At 35.2% G+C, this 17,940-nt stretch overlaps 2 protein-coding genes across 25 annotated transcripts in view; both read right to left on the bottom strand.

The window, feature by feature from the left end:
* LOC126954756 (60S ribosomal protein L14-like) overlaps nucleotides 1-17,940 on the bottom strand; it is a 1,186,913-nt gene that overhangs the window by 623,538 nt on the left and 545,435 nt on the right. The gene's annotated exons all lie outside the window — the stretch shown is intronic.
* FIP1L1 (factor interacting with PAPOLA and CPSF1) overlaps nucleotides 1-17,940 on the bottom strand; it is a 76,110-nt gene that overhangs the window by 56,918 nt on the left and 1,252 nt on the right. For 7 of the 24 annotated variants that reach the window (XM_050790576.1, XM_050790579.1, XM_050790585.1 and 4 more), the window contains exons 2-8: nucleotides 17,722-17,766; nucleotides 17,575-17,614; nucleotides 11,710-11,767; nucleotides 10,165-10,268; nucleotides 4,179-4,243; nucleotides 3,421-3,528; nucleotides 2,918-3,048 (exon numbers count right to left, since the gene is read on the bottom strand). In XM_050790576.1, coding sequence (XP_050646533.1) covers nucleotides 2,918-3,048; nucleotides 3,421-3,528; nucleotides 4,179-4,243; nucleotides 10,165-10,268; nucleotides 11,710-11,767; nucleotides 17,575-17,614; nucleotides 17,722-17,766 — 551 coding nt within the window. Of the gene's footprint in view, nucleotides 1-2,559; nucleotides 2,629-2,917; nucleotides 3,049-3,420; nucleotides 3,529-4,178; nucleotides 4,244-10,164; nucleotides 10,269-11,709; nucleotides 11,768-17,574; nucleotides 17,615-17,721; nucleotides 17,767-17,940 lie in introns of all 24 variants that reach the window. The other 17 variants (XM_050790575.1, XM_050790577.1, XM_050790584.1 and 14 more) reach the window with 4 other exon arrangements.

Genomic DNA, 17,940 nt, shown 5'->3' with positions numbered 1-17,940 from the left:
AATGAAAACTAAGTGGAAACATTTTAAGAATAAAAAATTCTCCCAGATAATGGAAAAGACGAAAAAAACAATAAAAAAAATTTAGAAGACCATTCGAAGATATCCAATATTTATCTAGAATAGAACAGAAAGCAGAGAAAAAAGTAAAAGAGAAAGTGTTCCACAAGTGAAGCATAAGTGCTTCCAAATCGAGAAGGTGTAACTGAGTGCTTGGTACAATGGATGAAAACAGACCAAGACACGTAACTGTAAAATTTCAGAAAACTGGTGACAAAGCTCACAGATTCACAGTTGGGGGCGGGGGGGGGGAAGAGCTATGCGTGTGTGCACAAATGAATAAAAAATATTTTAAGAAATCGTTGTAGTCAGTGTTTTCTCATGCATACATATTATCTATTCCCACTAGTCACTTCTCTCTTGCCCCTCACTCTAATTAAATTATTACACAATTGTTTTTGCACCCAAATGAGTGGCTTTATTTTTACACCTGTTAAATTTTTTCCTTTATTTTGCTTTTTAGTAAAACTTTAATCATATTGAAGTATATAAAAGGCTGTTACCTCAAGAATGTCAAAACACCGTTAAGTGTTGAAGCTGCATAAGCACCTAAGGGTTCATGTGTACTATTCTACTTGTTACTGGGTTTGAAAATTATTTAATGAAAAGTAAATAAAGTTATCTTAAAGAGGCTGATGGGTTGTCTCACACTTAAGGATGAAAAAATTCTATTTGCAGTAGATATGAAAATAAATTTTAATTCTTAAATCCACTCCTTTGCCCATTCACCCTCGTGAGTTCAGGCCCTAGTTCATTTCATTCCTATAGTATGGCAACATAACCCTATCTATTTCATATCCCTTTCATTCTACAGCCCATCCTGCTGCCAGTTCCTTTTCTAAAAACCAGATCTGCACTTCATTCTACTGCTCAGGAACTTTCAAACAGCTTCCTATTGGCCACACAAATGTTTGCAGGCTAGTTTAAAATCAATGTCCTGCTCATTATGGCCCTATTTCCAACATTTCTTACAGACCACAATATACATAAAGAAAAAATGTTTGCCACACATAGTCTTAATACACACCCTCTTCCCAAATCAGTATTTCTACCAAACATATTAGTATTTAAACACACTGTCAAGGCAAGAAAACCATGAAGACTGTACCCATCAAATTCAAATCTTTCATTCAGAATCCAATCAGAATGGAACACTCTGACCTCCTCTCACATAACCAAAAGAAACTTCAAAATAAGTTTTTCAGTACACAGTATGTATATAAAATACACATTCATAATGGCTACCTTCAATAAGACTGACCCCTAGGAGTTTCTTTTTATTCTCTTTTTAAAAGTCTACTACAAAAAATAAAGTATACAGAAGCTAACAGTTTATGATGGCAGTTCTCGTTTCTATTAAAAAATAAAATAAAATGCACTGCTGCTAATGAACTAGTTCATTAAGACAACTTTTCTTCCCATTGTAGTTAAGTTTAATATATTCAATACCATTATATACAATATAACCCAAAAAAACCTGATGACCCTTTAAAATACAACAGACATCACCACACACTTTCAAAATATTTGCAAAAGAACCAAATATGCAAAGTAGAATGTAAATTAAAAATAAAATTATCTATATAGAACTGTGTACAGTAGAGTGGTTTATCTGCAGACACAGCACACACACTGCATAAGGCAGTATTCTGGTGGACAGGGCTGCAAACCCAAAAGGGGAGCAGAGGTCTCTTTCCAGTCCACTAAAGTTCCCTGAGTATATAACCCAATCTAAAAGCCACTCCCAATCTTCATCTCAGTGTCATTCAATACAATAATCAACCATCAAGGTAAAGAAAAAAGAGTACACAACCAGTTTTCCATAAAAGAACTATGACAATATAGTATTATTCTTTGGACTGGGTCTGTGATCATACCATGCAATGGAGAAGCCAGAAACCAGACTTGATACACAAGTTGTAGTATCAACCTCAAAGTCTCTCACATAAACCTACTCCTTTCAAGTACCAATTTTTAAAATCAATGGCTTTATCTCATTCTGTTGAGTTCTTAAAGCCTCTCAGAGAATGTCTAAGATTTTTGAAGATATCTTGAGCTATCGGGGCATTACACCAATGGTATCAGTGTTACCAGTATCATAGAGATAAACAGTATGCCACTTCCTTACCGTTTTTTTTTTAAAGAAAACAAAAAAGTCTCCAATTCTGTTGATAAAGATTAGAGTATTATCTACAATGAGAGCTTAATCTGTTGCCACTAACTTTTCTATCCTACAAACACGTATTACAACTCAAAATGAAATCACAACATATAGCAAAGAACAGTTTTACTTGGCATTTGTTAGTATAATAGGCTATAAATTCACATGCTTGCAAAAGTGGAGATAAAACAACAATCAGCAAATTTGTAAGTCACCAGGAAGCTGAAGGTTTGGAAAAAAGGTAGCTATTTCCACTTTAATCTTGTCCCTTGAGTAGTGGTATGGGAGCAGACTCAAGAACAAAAAATGAGAGCAACCAAGGATAATTTACTAAAATTCACCTTAAAAAGATTGAATCTGCCATCTTGGATCTCTGCACCTGGTGTAACTTCCATAGTACAGTCTTCGGCCTAAGTTAAATAACATATTCCCCATTAAGATACCACATAATATTTAATTAATAGGCCATATAAAGACAAACTAGCTGTGGCTAGTCTGTGATTTGAAAGTAAGAACATCAGATAATCATTAATACAAAACTCTAAAAGGGAGGGAAGGGAAAAACAAACATGGTAAACAAAATGGAATTTTTAAACTATCGTATATCATTTAACCACTTTTATAGGGAAGTGATTTATTTGGGGAGTAAAAGTGGGACGGTAGACAAGCCAAGGGTATTCCGGAGCATTTCTTAATTACCGTAATTTTATTTGTAGTAGAAGTTACTGGTATAACTTCAAGTCCCATTCGTATCCTCTTTTGTTTTTCACAGTAAGCTTTCCAGGTATCTTCATTAAACCCATAATTAAAATAATCAGAAAGATCAGCACCTAAAGATAAAACACATCTTTAGTGTACAAATATTTCAGCTCTATTTTTATGCAGCATCAAAAATATACTAAACTATAAAAATATAAATTTAGACTTCTATCAGTTATCACTCTATCATTTATGGTGGCAAAAAGACTATAAAATTTTTGATCAAATTATTTCCTTTAGAAATGTCATTATAATAAAGTCTACATTTTAAGTAATATGAGGCCGCCAGTAAGATTTAATAATCCAAGTCACTATTACTCATCATTTGCTTAAGACAATTAAAATTATAATGAAAAAATAAAATTCTAAATTGATGCTCAAAAAATTTTCTGATGACTTCACACTAAAAATATTGAAATTAATATAATCCACAACAGTCTTACCAGGTTTACGCCATGGTTTATCTTCAAAAGAATCCAAATCTACCTCTAAAAGTGGAACTCCATTAATGCTTCCAGGTGCATCAAGGTCTACTCCTTTGACTTTTGTTCCTGTTTTATAAAATTACAAAATGAAGGAGCTACACTTGCAAGAAGCTGGGACATACCATAGACAAACAGAAGATATAAACACCTTTTTACTATTCCTGGCACACATACACACACAAACAGAAAACAAACATTTTTTTACTATCCCTGGCAAAAAACCTGGCAAGCATTCCAAACAAAGCAGAGCCTAAAATATGTGCTACTGGACTATTTACAGAAAAAATTTACCAGTCCCTGTGATGTATGGTCAAAAATTACCTTTAAAAAGAGCTATTATATTATCACCTTGGCCAGGCGCAGCAGCGCACACTTGGAATCCCAACAGTCTGGGAGGCCAAGGCAGGCAGATCACTTAAGCTCAAAAGTTCGAAACCAGCCTGAACAACATGGCGAGACCCGGTCTCTACATAAAAACACAAAAATTGGCCAAGCATGGTGGTGCACGCCCACAGTCCCAGCTATTTGAGAAGGTGAAGTGGGAGGATGGTTTGAGCCTGGAAGATGGAGGGTGCAGTGAACTAAGATTGCGCCACTGTACTCCAGTCTGGGTGACAAAGTCAGACTCTGTGTCCCACTAAAAAAAGAGTGATTAAGACCTATTTAAGATATGTGCCTTATTTCTCTACTGATGCAACAGAAAATACAAACTTTACCTGTAGTTCCATAAACTCTTCCTCCTGTCTTGATGTTAAGATTTACAGGTGCTGTACCATAACTCCTAAAAACAAACAAACAAAAAACCAAAAATTATCCTGAAAAGCTTAAACAAAGCAGTAATATTTCTATTTTTATTTTTCTATTTTTTATAATTTCTATTTTTATTTTTTAAATTTTGGATAGATGAGATCTCACAGCATGTCGTCCAGGCTGGTCTCGAACTCCTGAGCTCAAGCAATCCTCCCGCCTTGGCTTCCCAAAATGCTGAGATTACAAGAGTGAGTCACCGTGCCCAGCTAACACACATTTTAAAAAACATTTTAAACTAGTTTCTAAAGTCACCTGCTCAATAAAAGGCAAAAACATTAAAAAAAAAAAAAATGACTTGTTTCCATTTCAAAAATCTCTTTGCCACTAACTCAACATTCTACTGTAACAAACTTCACAAGAAATAAGGCTAAGAAGGGAAACATAGTTTATACCCCTTTTCTTCATTTCCTTGCCTGCCAGTTATTACACATACAGCAGTCTTAAGCATAAGTAAAATTCCTCCAACTTGTTAAATCCAGTGGCCTTTCAGTTCTTCCCGCAGTTGATATTGTTAATAAATCCTTTTTCAACCATTCATGGAGTCCATAATAGAAATTTATTGTCATGAAATTCAAAAATAAGTCTAGCATGAAAGCAGAACAGTGTTTACCGGTGGTGGGTGGTTAATGACCAAGAGGAAAAATGAGAGAAACTTCTAGGATGCCAATTATGTTTCGTATCTTGATCTGGTTGTAGTTACATGAATGCATATATTTGAAAAAAGTATTAAGCTGCACCTTTTTAGATGTAATATAATACACAGTGATAAAGAAAAAAATTTCTGAAGTTGGACCAATCCACATTCAAATGTTTTGTCAGTTGTTAGTGTAATCTTGGCCAAGACATCTAAGACTCGTATATAATTATTTGAATATTTCATTGCATTTATACTTGTATAAATGAGCCTCATATAAATTTTCTGTAAGGGGTTACAGATAGTTCTTTACTTTTTTTATATAATGGATTCTTATATATGCGTAGTATTATCAAATATACTAATTAAAATAGACTTTTCTGTTACTAGGGAAATTAGAAGAAAACAGGAATGGGCAAAGAAGGACCAACTCCCACTGAACAAAAAGATATCAGTAAGACGGCAGGCGATGGCTCACACCTGTAATCCCAGCACTTTGGGAGGCTGAGACGGGCAAATCACGAGGTCAGGAGATCGAGACCATCCTGGCTAATACGGTGAAACCCCCCCTCTACTAAAAAATAGAAAAAATTAGCCAGGCGTGGTGGCGGGCACCTGTAGTCCCAGCTACTCAGGAGGCTGAGGCAGGGCAATGGCATGAACCCAGGAGGCAGAGCTTGCAGTGAGCCGAGAACGCGCCACTGCACTCCAGCCTGGGCCACAGAGCGAGACTCCGTCTCAAAAAAAAAAAAAAAAAAAAGATACCAGTAAGACCTCAAGTCATAGGTATTTTCAATGATATATTTCTCACATTATATTCATGTGGCATATTTGGTTCTTTTCTCTCAGAAGTTCAGCCATCTGGACTTTAGATTCACTGCTTTGGGTCTAATAATAATTACTTCCATCTTTTGTCTCTAATGTACTAAATATAAGACTTAGGTTGAGTTACATTTGCACTGTCATTTTTCTTTTCCACTTAAAAAAGAAAAATGTAAATGCAATAAAATGTTTAAGTAATTGTATCAAATAATTGTAGCTTCACAGCTAGAAATGCAAGAATTACAAAGTGGACCAAATATTACTGTCAAGCAGTACTATCATCACCAACTTGAAATAATCACTTTATAGACTGATTAATTCATGTAATGCTTACTGAGCACCAAAACCATGTCAGGTATGATTCTAGGCTAAGGAAAAAGTATGAGGAGCTGGACAAATTTGGTCCCTGCCTTCACGATGTTTACATTTTAACAATCCAAATTCAGCAAAAGTGACTTAGTGCTATCTACATATGATGTACATGATTTTTCTACAAATGTAGAAAAATCAAGGATTTTCTCTAAACTGTTCTCTTACAGGACTGCTATAGAATAAAATGGCATTTTTATAAAAGGCTTAGCCCTAAGTCTTCAATAGATGAGCTTCTTTGCTTTCCATCTAGCTACTTTCTATTCCCCATTCTGCCTTTTAAAACATCATTTTTCTTTTTCAAGCCACAAGCCTTTGTATTCATTCTGCGTAGAGAAGCTTAGTGGTATGAAATTTTGCAGAGGCAAATTTGATATAATGTAGATCCCCATGAACTCTCAGACCACTCTAAATGCTAGATCCTATACTTGGATTTTCTATAGGAATTTCAAAATAAACATATCAAATGAATCTATTTTGTGGGAGGTGGGAGGAGTAGCGCCCACCTGGACCCAATTAACTGCTCTAGAAATCTTTAAGTCCCTTTATCTCCTCCTCCATCCACAACCAACCAGTTACCCATGTTATTTGTTATTTCTTTCTTTTTATTCTTTGAGACAAGATCTTACTATATGGCCCAGGCTGCCCTGAAACTCCAAGGCTCAAGCGATCCTCCTACCTCAGCCTCCCAAGTCCATGGGACTACAGGTGTATACCACATGCCTGACTATATTTGTTTCTCAAATATTCAAATATACTATTTTCCCATTCATCTCTCTACTACTGCTGCCTTAGTCTAGATTATCATCTCACCTGGACAACTACTTCACATCTATTAGTCAATGTCTCTCCATCTAACCCATCTCAACTACTGATGCTACAATAGTTTCTACTCTATAGAAATCTAAAGTGTCTAAAGGTAATACCTTTTCAAATAATATAATCTATCTAAAAACCTAATCGGGGTGTCTAAGTGAGAGAACACAGTCATAGGTCCTCAGTTTCTGTTCTGGTTAGGCCAGTAAAGCCCCTTCATCAACCCTCTTTTCCACTTATCACTGGAGACAGAAACTAAAAACCACGGCTTTGGGCAGCTAAAAGCCTAAAACAAACCAAAACAGAACAACAACAACAACAACAACAACATAACGTCGGCTGGTTGGACAATCTTGCAAGGTCTACAAAGACATAGCAAATGCATCCTAACTCCTTTCATAAGTGATTTCAACCATCTCTTTTCATCTACCTTATCCTCCAGCCATGTACCTCCTCCAAGCCATGCATCTACTACATTTATTTTTAAGCAGTGTCCTCCACCTAAAAACCACTGTCTCCCATCTCAAAAACTATTCAAATTCAAATGTCACCTCTGGGATCTTCACTTCAATACCTGTAGGCTTTCAGCAACTCTCCTCTCAAACTTTTCTAATCACTTTGTACATGTTTCTATTGTAGCACTTATGTTGCACTGAAAATATTTACTCACATGTCTGTTTTCCTCACTACCTCTGGAAAATAATAACTTCTTGTATTCTCATCAATTAATACATTCACAAATAAAAAAATTGCTGCTTTCATGTAACTCTATCTAATTTGTTGACTCCAGGAAATTTCATCATGATTTTACCAAGAGTTCTTTTGTAGCACAGTAAATGTAAAAAAAATATAATAATGGAATGATCATAGATGGTTTAATAAAGGCACATTATCTTTGCTACTTAACACAGTGCCAAATAAATTATGCCTTTAAAAAGTATTTATTGAGTATATAAATGGATGAATCTCACAGAGATAGGTAACAAACTACTTTCCAAGATAAATTATTCCTACTTTAAGACTTGGTTTTCTTCATACCTTACACACATATAAAATGAACTTGTAACAAAGGTATGTTACCTAAAAAAACAACCTGTAACAATTTACAATAAATCAATTCAGTACTATTCCTTTAACACAGTTTGTTCTTTAAATTTGCTTCTGAAAACGCTGCGCAGAAGTAAATGTTTATCAAATTTCATTTTCTCACGTACTTTGTTTTCAAGGGATATACCCTGAAATACAGAGGTTAAGCAACTTTACACTCTTCACAAATACTTGTACTTTACTTTGGAAATTCATAAAATGAATAAAAAATAAATCAACTGATAAATGGGTAAAGGCATAGAGAGAGGGATATGAGTTCAAACAAACAAAGCAAAATGCAGATTGTATAATCTAGGTGATGGGTAAATGAGCAGTCACAGGTCAATCAATTCCTTCAACTTTTGTGAGTATTGGAAAATTTTCATAATCAAATGTCTAAGGGGAAAAAACCTTCAGCGACAACTGTAACTAAATAACATTCAGTTTATTTAGTCAATAACCATTTACGGCACACTTACTATATTTAAGGCAATGTGAGGAAGAGAAAAATTCATAAATCAGTTTCCTGTTTTTTTGAAGAGTTTTGAATACAATGGTTTCTACTCTATAGAAATCTAAAATGTCTAAAGGTAATAAATATGTATAAACATAATTACAATGCATAAAACTAAAAACTGCTGTAAGAAATAAAGTTTAGTAAGGTACTACGAAAGTCCACATATATTTAATATTTGAGTGCAATTTCTACCAAAAAAAGGTACCATTCACAATCCAAAAAATTGTCATTTGCTTCAAATTGTTCTATAACTTGCAAGTACAAATAATTTTATATAATATTTAATGAACATGCAATTACAATTTTAATAAGTGTTTCTTTTGCATAATACAGACAGTAAAGGCCTATTATTAGCAGAAAGCCCTACTAGTACTACAGTATAAGCCCAACTTTCTCATTAAGTAATTATTTATTTTCCCAAATGAGAATGAGGAGCACATTTAGAATATGCACCCCTAACATGAAAAACTAGCCTCTTTACTCTGTTCCCTAAAAAGGTACTAGGATTTTAAAATTACATGGGTACATATATCATTACTATAATACAAAACTGACTACGACAATAACTGAACTGGCTTTAAGCTTCCTGAAATGACTTTTGAAAATAAATGACTCTACTAATAAAATATTTAACAATATTTTTGTATATACTGGTTGATTCCAGATGAGGTTGCTTAATGAACTACAGTGAAATTAATGTATTTTATGTTTCCAATGCATAAGCTATCCAATCTGAAAAACAAAACACATTAACTCTTATTCTCCTATTGTAACTAAATCACAATTCGTACTTCAATGCATTTCCCTTCCAATCTTTCTGTAAGATTCTTTATGTGCTCAATGCGTCAATGACAGTCCATTCACTTGGTCCAGTTTATAGAACACAAAATTTGAGACAAACATTGGCCTAAAAGGCCTACAGGAGAATTAAAAACCTGAAAACACTATTAACAACAAAAAGAAATACTTTTGATATTGTTTTTATTGGACAAAAAAATTAAAAACCTAAACTCAGGTCTGGATAAGTAATAAAGCGAAACAATAAGCACAGATACAAATTACAATTTAAGGATTTCTAATTCAAAACAAAGAATTTATAGTATTTTTTTTTTCCCTTGAGACAGAGTCTCACTGTTATCCAGGCTGGAGTGCAGTGGCTCGATCTGGGCTCACTACAACCTCCACCTACCAGGTTCAAGTGATTCTCCTGCCTTAGCCCCCGAGTAGCTGGGATTACAGGCACCCACCACCACGCCTGGCTAATTTTTGTATTTTTAGTAGAGATGAGGTTTCACCATGCTGGTCAGGCTGGTCTTGAACTCTTGACCTCAGGTGATTCACCCACCTCAGCCTCCCAAAGTCCTAGGATTACAGGCATGAACCTCCATGACTGGCCTAGTACTCAATTCTTTTATAAAAGCACTTTAAATTCAGGATCAAAAACTGCTGCTTCCACATACCTTTGCCTAATCAGTTAACTTTATTTTAGGAAAGAAGTATCTTCATGATGAAACTTTAACAAGAGTTCTTTTATGTTAAAATAGAAAAACGTAAAAACAATGGAATCAACCACTGAGAGATTAATATAGGCACACTCTCTTTGCTATATAGCATTTACACAATTGTTACTTACTAAAAAATAACATACCCATACTGTGGTGCTCCCGTTTTAATGTCTCCTATAGTGACATGAACATCATCTTCATCATCATCGCTGTCACTATCACTATCATCTTCAGTCTCAGTCACTTTCTACATGAACATAAACAAATTATAACATACATTCAATAATCCATTTCAACATCTAATACTAATAACTAAAAAAAGTAACCACCCTGGTTTTTTTTCTTTCTTCTTTCTTGAGACAGAGTCTCACTTTGCCACCCAGGCTTGAGTGCAGTGGTGTGATCTCAGCTCACTGCAACCTCCGCCTCCCAGGTTGAAGCAATTCTCCCGCCTCAGCCTCTAGAGTAACTAGGATTACAGATGCCCACCACCATGCCCAACTAATTTTTGTATTTTTAGCAGAGACAGGGTTTCACCATGTTGGCCAGGCTGGCCTCAAACTCCTGACCTCAGGTGATCCACCCGTCTTGGCCTCCCAAAGTGCTGGAATTACAGGTGTGAGCCACTGCGCCCGGCCCCACTCTGTATTTTTTTGAGATATAATTTAAAAGTTACAAGCTTATAATGCTGCCACGTATTTCAACTCATAATTTTGATGTTCTACATAATAAAAAGGATAAGACTATGAATAAAGAAATGAAATCTTTTTTGGCATCATCTCCTTTTGGTAAACAACAACTCATATTTCTTTTTTACTATTATATCTGCCCCTCTTGCAAAAAGGATATAAAGCAACTTACTAAGATATCTAGAAAATAAAACTATAAAAAATACATATTTGAGAATTCTTGGCAAAAAAAGAATCTAAGAGGAAAACAATTTTAAGATTCACAATGTCACAAATAAAAAGTACCAAATCAATTAAAGAATTTAAAAAAACCCAAAACATAAGAAGTACCAAATAGTTAAGGAGACGCTCAATTATTCTTGGTATTCTTGTATACCTAGAAGAGGCCCTACATGCAAATTCTACATTTGTGAAGATTTTACTTTGGCTCTTAAAGGCTATTTTGTGCTTAATCACATCATAGTAAATAACTAGATGACATATGCAAAATACTTTTTGTACACAACTACAAACTTGCAGAACAGTAACTTCCTTCTTTTTATAGGATTAAAATGTACAAATATTCATAGGACCAGTGATACGTTCACCTCACCAAGTATCAAAGGCATGCAGGCATGCAGTCAGGGACTGTCACATACATTAAAAAGCACTGCTAAAAAATCACAACATTCAAAGGCTGTGGGACTCAAAACTTGCTCTGAAAACCAGGCACACTATATTCAGTAGATTTATAACCATTCAGTTCCTTGAAAGCAATAAACATCAAGCCTTTGCACATACTATTTTCCTCTGATGTCTTTCTACTATTTCTTTTCCTCCTTGCTAATTCCTATATATGTTTTTGATAGCACCAGATGCAGTAGGAGACATAAGAAAGGGTCACATAACACAGGATACTGAAGGTAATGTAAAATGTCAGCTTGTTTTCTACGTAAACTGTGAAGCTATTGATAAAGATTTGTAACTGGAAAGTAACTGGATTTCAAAGCCTTATGTTACCGGTTTTGGTACACCATTTTCGGCAGTTTCATCTTCAATTCCAGATGGAGGATTAGCACTACAAACAACAAAAATAAGTATACACATCAGGCATTACTCTTCCGAAGTACAGATAGGTTATATTAGTATTTCTAAGCTACATCTAATAAAGTCCCTAAAATTATTGTCTCCACTGGAGACAGTAATGGTAAAATCTGACTGTCGTATTCCCTGTTATTTCTAGTAACTTGCATAAAACAAGTACTCAACATTGTAAGTAGAATGCAAATGCCAGGCTGGGCGCGGGAGCTCACACCTGTACTCCCAGCACTTTGGGAGGCTGAGGTGGGTGGATCATGAGGTCAGGAGTTCAAGACCAGCCTAGCCAAGATGATAAAACCCCCACCTCTACTAAAAACATAAAAAAAAAATTAGCCAGGCATTGTGGTGGGCGCCTGTAAAACCAGCTACTCGGAGGGTGAGGCAGACAATGGCTTGAACCTGGGAGGTGGAGGTTGCTGTGATCATGCCACTGCACTCTAGCCTGGGCAAGAGTGAGAGGCTATCTCAAAAAAAAAAAAAAAAAAAAGAACGCAATTAATGATTTATAATTTGATGGTGGGCTGAAATTCAAGCTTTTTACACATTTTAAAACTATATGACAAACTTAATCAATTTTAATTATCCTAAATCTTTACTGAACATCCACTGTGTACCATGTACTACTACTATCACTACCCAGACCTACGTAATACAGTTTCCTCTTTTCCTTGGTGTTCAAGAACTCAGATTTGTGGTATAATCACATTAACTCTTTCAGTATTCAGTTAACATACACGCTTCTTCTTGGTTCTCTGTGTTATCAATCTTATTGAAGATACGTCCTTTATTGAATAAAAAATAAAATTTTAAGATTAAAAAAAAGTATCTTCATTCAAGGCTGTTCTCCAATTCGATATTAATAAGGAGCTAATTCTCATGAATGTTAAAAGTAATTACTTTAAGACCAGTTAATACTTGAACTTGTCTTTTCACAACAAAACTGGTATGCAACAATAAAACATTCACATTCCCATGAAACTCAAGCATATGGTCATTTACCAGCAAATAACACTTCCAGTACCATAACGTAATTGGTTTCTTACATTTTTTAGTAATTAAAATTTCAACAGTGGGAATTAACCATCACCTCATTTCACAGATAAGAAAATTGAAGTACAAAGCAAGTAGCTGATTTGGCCCAACTTTCTAAATTATTTAGTAGCATTCTTAACAAAAATGTCCAGATGTTGACACAGTTCAGAGCACTTTTCATTAGATTTCTGCTAATCTCTTCTAAACTGCACTTTCTGTTGGGTAGTTTCTATGTAAATCAATTTGATCTTTACAGGGGCATTTTATACCACAATCACCAAATAAAGCAAAATGAAAGATAAAAAGTCAAAACCTAACTGTTAAATTTTCATTGTTCCACTGCTTGCTTCAAGAAAACAAATATACAGCTGTAATTGTTCAGTACATTTACCTCCTGCTGAAATAAGCTTCTCGGTAGCCAGAAACAAGTCCCATTTGCTTTCTATGTCACAAAACAGTATCCTTTCTTTAGTCAAAACTTGGGTAGATATAACACAATTGGAGACTGTAATGCAATGTTTAAGAAAAACAGGGGATTCAGCAATGAGCCTGTCAGTAGGAAACTGGGGCAAATTCTAACAGCAGGAACTTAGGTAGAGCAATGCAGTGATGTACCAAGCCAGATAGCAGTATGTTTGGCAGAGTTCCTTTCTTCAATAGGCCTACTCTTTTAGAAGTTTTAATTTTCTATCACCATGAGAATGTTAGAAACATGATAAAATTTTAAGCTTTTTCTAGAAAAATAACACTGTAAAGGAATTTGTTTTCTCCCCCATAGGATGAAATCAACTCCATGGCTCCCCAAATGAAGTTGTAGAAAGAAATATAAAGCTATGTTGACAGTGAGACTCAGGGAAAGTAGAAGGTTCCCTCCAATAAATTTCAGCAAGTTGCGTATTGCAGAATTAAAATTAAAGAACATTTGATCAGAAAATAAGATTTTAAAATAACGTACCTCAAAATAATAAGAGCTATTTATGACAAACCCACAGCCAATATCATACTGGAAAAATTCCCTTTGAAAACTGGCACAAGACAGGGATGCCCTCTCTCACCACTCCTATTCAACATAGTGTTGGAAGTTCTGGCTAGGGCAATCAGGCAAGAGAAAGAAATCAAGGGTATTCAGTTAGGAAAAGAAGTCAAATTGTCCCTCTTTGCAGATGACATGATTGTATATTTAGAAAATCCCATTGCCTCAGCCCAAAATCTCCTTAAGCTGATAAGCAACTTCAGCAAAGTCTCAGGATACAAAATTAATGTGCAAAAATCACAAGCATTCTTATACACCAGTAACAGACAAACAGAGAGCCAAATCAGGAATGAACTTCCATTCACAATTGCTTCAAAGAGAATAAAATACCTAGGAATCCAACTTACAAGGGATGTAAAGGACCTCTTCAAGGAGAACTACAAACCACTGCTCAGTGAAATCAGAGGACACAAACAAATGGAAGAACATACCATGCTCATGGATAGGAAGAATCAATATCATGAAAATGGCCATACTGCCCAAGGTTATTTATAGATTCAATGCCATCCCCATCAAGCTACCAATGACTTTCTGCACAGAATTGGAAAAAACTGCTTTAAAGTTCATATGGAACCAGAAAAAGAGCCTGCATAGCCAAGACAATTCTGAGCAAAAAGAACGAAGCTGGAGACATCATGCTACCTGACTTCAAACTAAACTACAAGGCTACAGTAACAAAAACAGCATGGTACTGGTACCAAAACAGAGATATAGACCAATGGAACAGAACAGAGTCCTCAGAAATAATACCACACATCTACAGCCATCTGATCTTTGACAAACCTGAGAGAAACAAGAAATGGGGAAAGGATTCCCTATTGAATAAATGGTGCTGGGAAAATTGGCTAGCCATAAGTAGAAAGCTGAAACTGGATCCTTTCCTTACTCCTTATACGAAAATTAATTCAAGATGGATTAGAGACGTAAATGTTAGACCTAATACCATAAAAACCCTAGAGGAAAACCTAGGTAGTACCATTCAGGACATAGGCATGGGCAAAGACTTCATGTCTAAAACATCAAAAGCAACGGCAGCAAAAGCCAAAATTGACAAATGGGATCTAATTAAACTAAAGAGCTTCTGCACAGCAAAATAAACTACCATCAGAGTAAACAGGCAACCTACAGAATGGGAGAACATTTTTGCAATCTACTCATCTGACAAAGGGCTAATATCCAGAACCTACAAAGAACTCAAACAAATTTACAAGAAAAAAACAAACAACCCCATCAAAAAGTGGGCAAAGGATATGAACAGACATTCTCAAAAGAAGACATTCATACAGCCAACAGACACATGAAAAAATGCTCATCATCACTGGCCATCAGAGAAATGCAAATCAAAACCACAATGAGATACCATCTCACACCAGTTAGAATGGCGATCATTAAAAAGTCAGGAAACAACAGATGCTGGAGAGGATGTGGAGAAATAGGAACACTTTTACACTGTTGGTGGGATTGTAAACTAGTTCAACTATTATGGAAAACAGTATGGCGATTCCTCAAGGATCCAGAACTAGATGTACCATATGACCCAGCCATCCCATTACTGGGTATATACCCAAAGGATTATAAATCATGCTGCTATAAAGACACATGCACACGTATGTTTATTGCAGCACTATTCACAATAGCAAAGACTTGGAATCAACCCATATGTCCATCAGTGACAGACTGGATTAAGAAAATGTGGCACATACACACCATGGAATACTATGCAGCCATAAAAAAGAATGAGTTTGAGTCCTTTGTAGGGACATGGATGCAGCTGGAAACCATCATTCTTAGAAAACTATCACAAGAACAGAAAACCAAACACGGCATGTTCTCACTCATAGGTGGGAACTGAACAATGAGATCACTTGGACTCGGGAAGGGGGACATCACACACCGGGGCCTATCATGGGGAGGGGGGAAGGGGGAGGGATTGCATTGGGAGTTACACCTGATGTAAATGACGAGTTCATGGGTGCAGCACACCAACATGGCACAAGTATACATATGTAACAAACCTGCACGTTATGCACATGTAGCCTAGAACTTAAAGTATAATAATAAATAAAATAAATAAAAAATAAAAAAATAAAAATCAATGGGATAAAGATGATCATAGAGAGAAATATATTTGATTGTAAAACTATACCCTGTAATTAATTTCTTGGCCAACTGAAGGAATGGATATAAAGAAATATTCAATCACATTCATAACATAAATTAAAACTAATCTCAACTTTGTGGTTGAGATCTGAATTAGGAAATGAGTTGAACACATAAATTTTAAAATGAAATAACATTTCAGATAATATATCAATGAGTGAAAAGACTATAGGGGATTTTTTGGGTAAGGAATTCGAACTGTAGTTTCAGATCCTCCTAAGCTATTTCTACTTCCATTTCTCACTTTTTCCCTCTATTCATTTTTTGTTGTTAACAGCTTTGAGATGCAATTCACATATTACACAATCTATCCATTCAAACAGGACCACTGAGTTTTAATATGTTCACATAGTCCAACCATCACAACTATCTAATTCCAGAATATATGCATCACTCCCAAAAGGAACTCTGTATACATTAGCAATCACTCACCCAACTCTTAGCAACCAGTAATCTGTCTCTATGGACCGGCTTCACTTGCATATTTGCAAGGTTCGTCCATATTGTAACATCTACCAGTACTTCATTTTATTTTCCCTGCCAAATAACATTCCACTGTATGGAAATAACACACTTAATCTACCCATTCATCAGTTGATGCAGCTGCGAGGTTTTTTTTTCCATTTTCTATTAACAATGCTGCTATGAATATTCACGTACAAGTTTTTGTGTGAATGTTTTTCATTTCTCTAAGGTGGAGGGCTCATATGGTAACTCCATGTTTCACCATTTGAGAAAATGGTCAGGCTGTTCTTCAAAGCAGCTGCACCATTTTACAATCCCACCAGAAGTGTATGAGGGTTTTATTTCTCCATATCCTCACCAACACCTGTTTTATCTTTCTGATTGCAGCTTACTCGGTATGAAGTGGTATATCTTCCACTTTTTAAACCCAAATATTCTTTAAAATCTTCTACCTACCTCTCCATTACTGACACTAATGCAAGTGGTCAGGGTAAAGCCGACATCTCCATGTACTTCTTTGCATGGGTTGTTTTCTGAAATTCGGGGTAAAATTCTGACTCCCTGTATATGTTCTATAATCAAATACTTACATCTTTCTTATAATCTAACAAAGAAATCAATCTTATAACAAATCAGCTAATTACATTTTGAATGTAAATAATACATAGCATTGAAATTACAACCAAAGTGCCATTATACCATCAAAAATGTTAATAAACTGGAAAAGCAGTAGTTTGGAGTGTTCTTGATTTACTTAAAAACATTTTCAATTAAGTTAAAATATTTTTATCGGTAGCTTAATGATTATACTGTATACTTCACTACTGAAGTCACTTAAGAGTAACAAGTTACTTAACAGTGTAAAATCAGTCCAATCCTAAGTTCAAAAACTTTGTCCTTTAAACTATCAACAAACAGAATTGGCATAAGATTAGGTCCTGAAACTGGAAAAACCTTTAAAGGATTCCATGTCCTCCAAAATGTTGTAAGTGTTGTAATGACGCCAATGATTGTAAGAAAATAATTTTGACAACTGACAGAACCATTGTATCACACAATCTGTGTAATAGGCATCAACAGAAAATTTCACTAACCTGGCATTTTCTTCTTCTGGCCTTTCAACTTCATTTTCATCTACCAAGTAAAATAAACAAACAAATAAATAAGCAAACAAAATAAAGAAACCAATCTTAAAGAAACTAGTATTATGAAAATCTGAAGTGATCATCACAAGCACTAACCTAGGTCCTTTGTCAAATCACTGTGCACATGCACGTCCCATGGGCCTATAAGCACATCCAAAGTTAGATCACCTTATAATTACTTAACAAGATACGTATTTTATGGAAAAAAAAAAATCAGACTTTACTGGTATAAAAATAAGCTTAAACTTAAGAGGTACTGAAGATTTCCAGATCTTTGTAAAAGAAATCCTACACATTCACATTTCAAAGACTAAT

The sequence above is a fragment of the Macaca thibetana genome, chromosome 5, assembly GCF_024542745.1.
Source record: "Macaca thibetana thibetana isolate TM-01 chromosome 5, ASM2454274v1, whole genome shotgun sequence".
Lineage (NCBI taxonomy): Eukaryota > Metazoa > Chordata > Mammalia > Primates > Cercopithecidae > Macaca > Macaca thibetana.
Note: the sequence above shows the minus strand (reverse complement) of the source record. Positions and strands in the feature narration are given on the sequence as shown.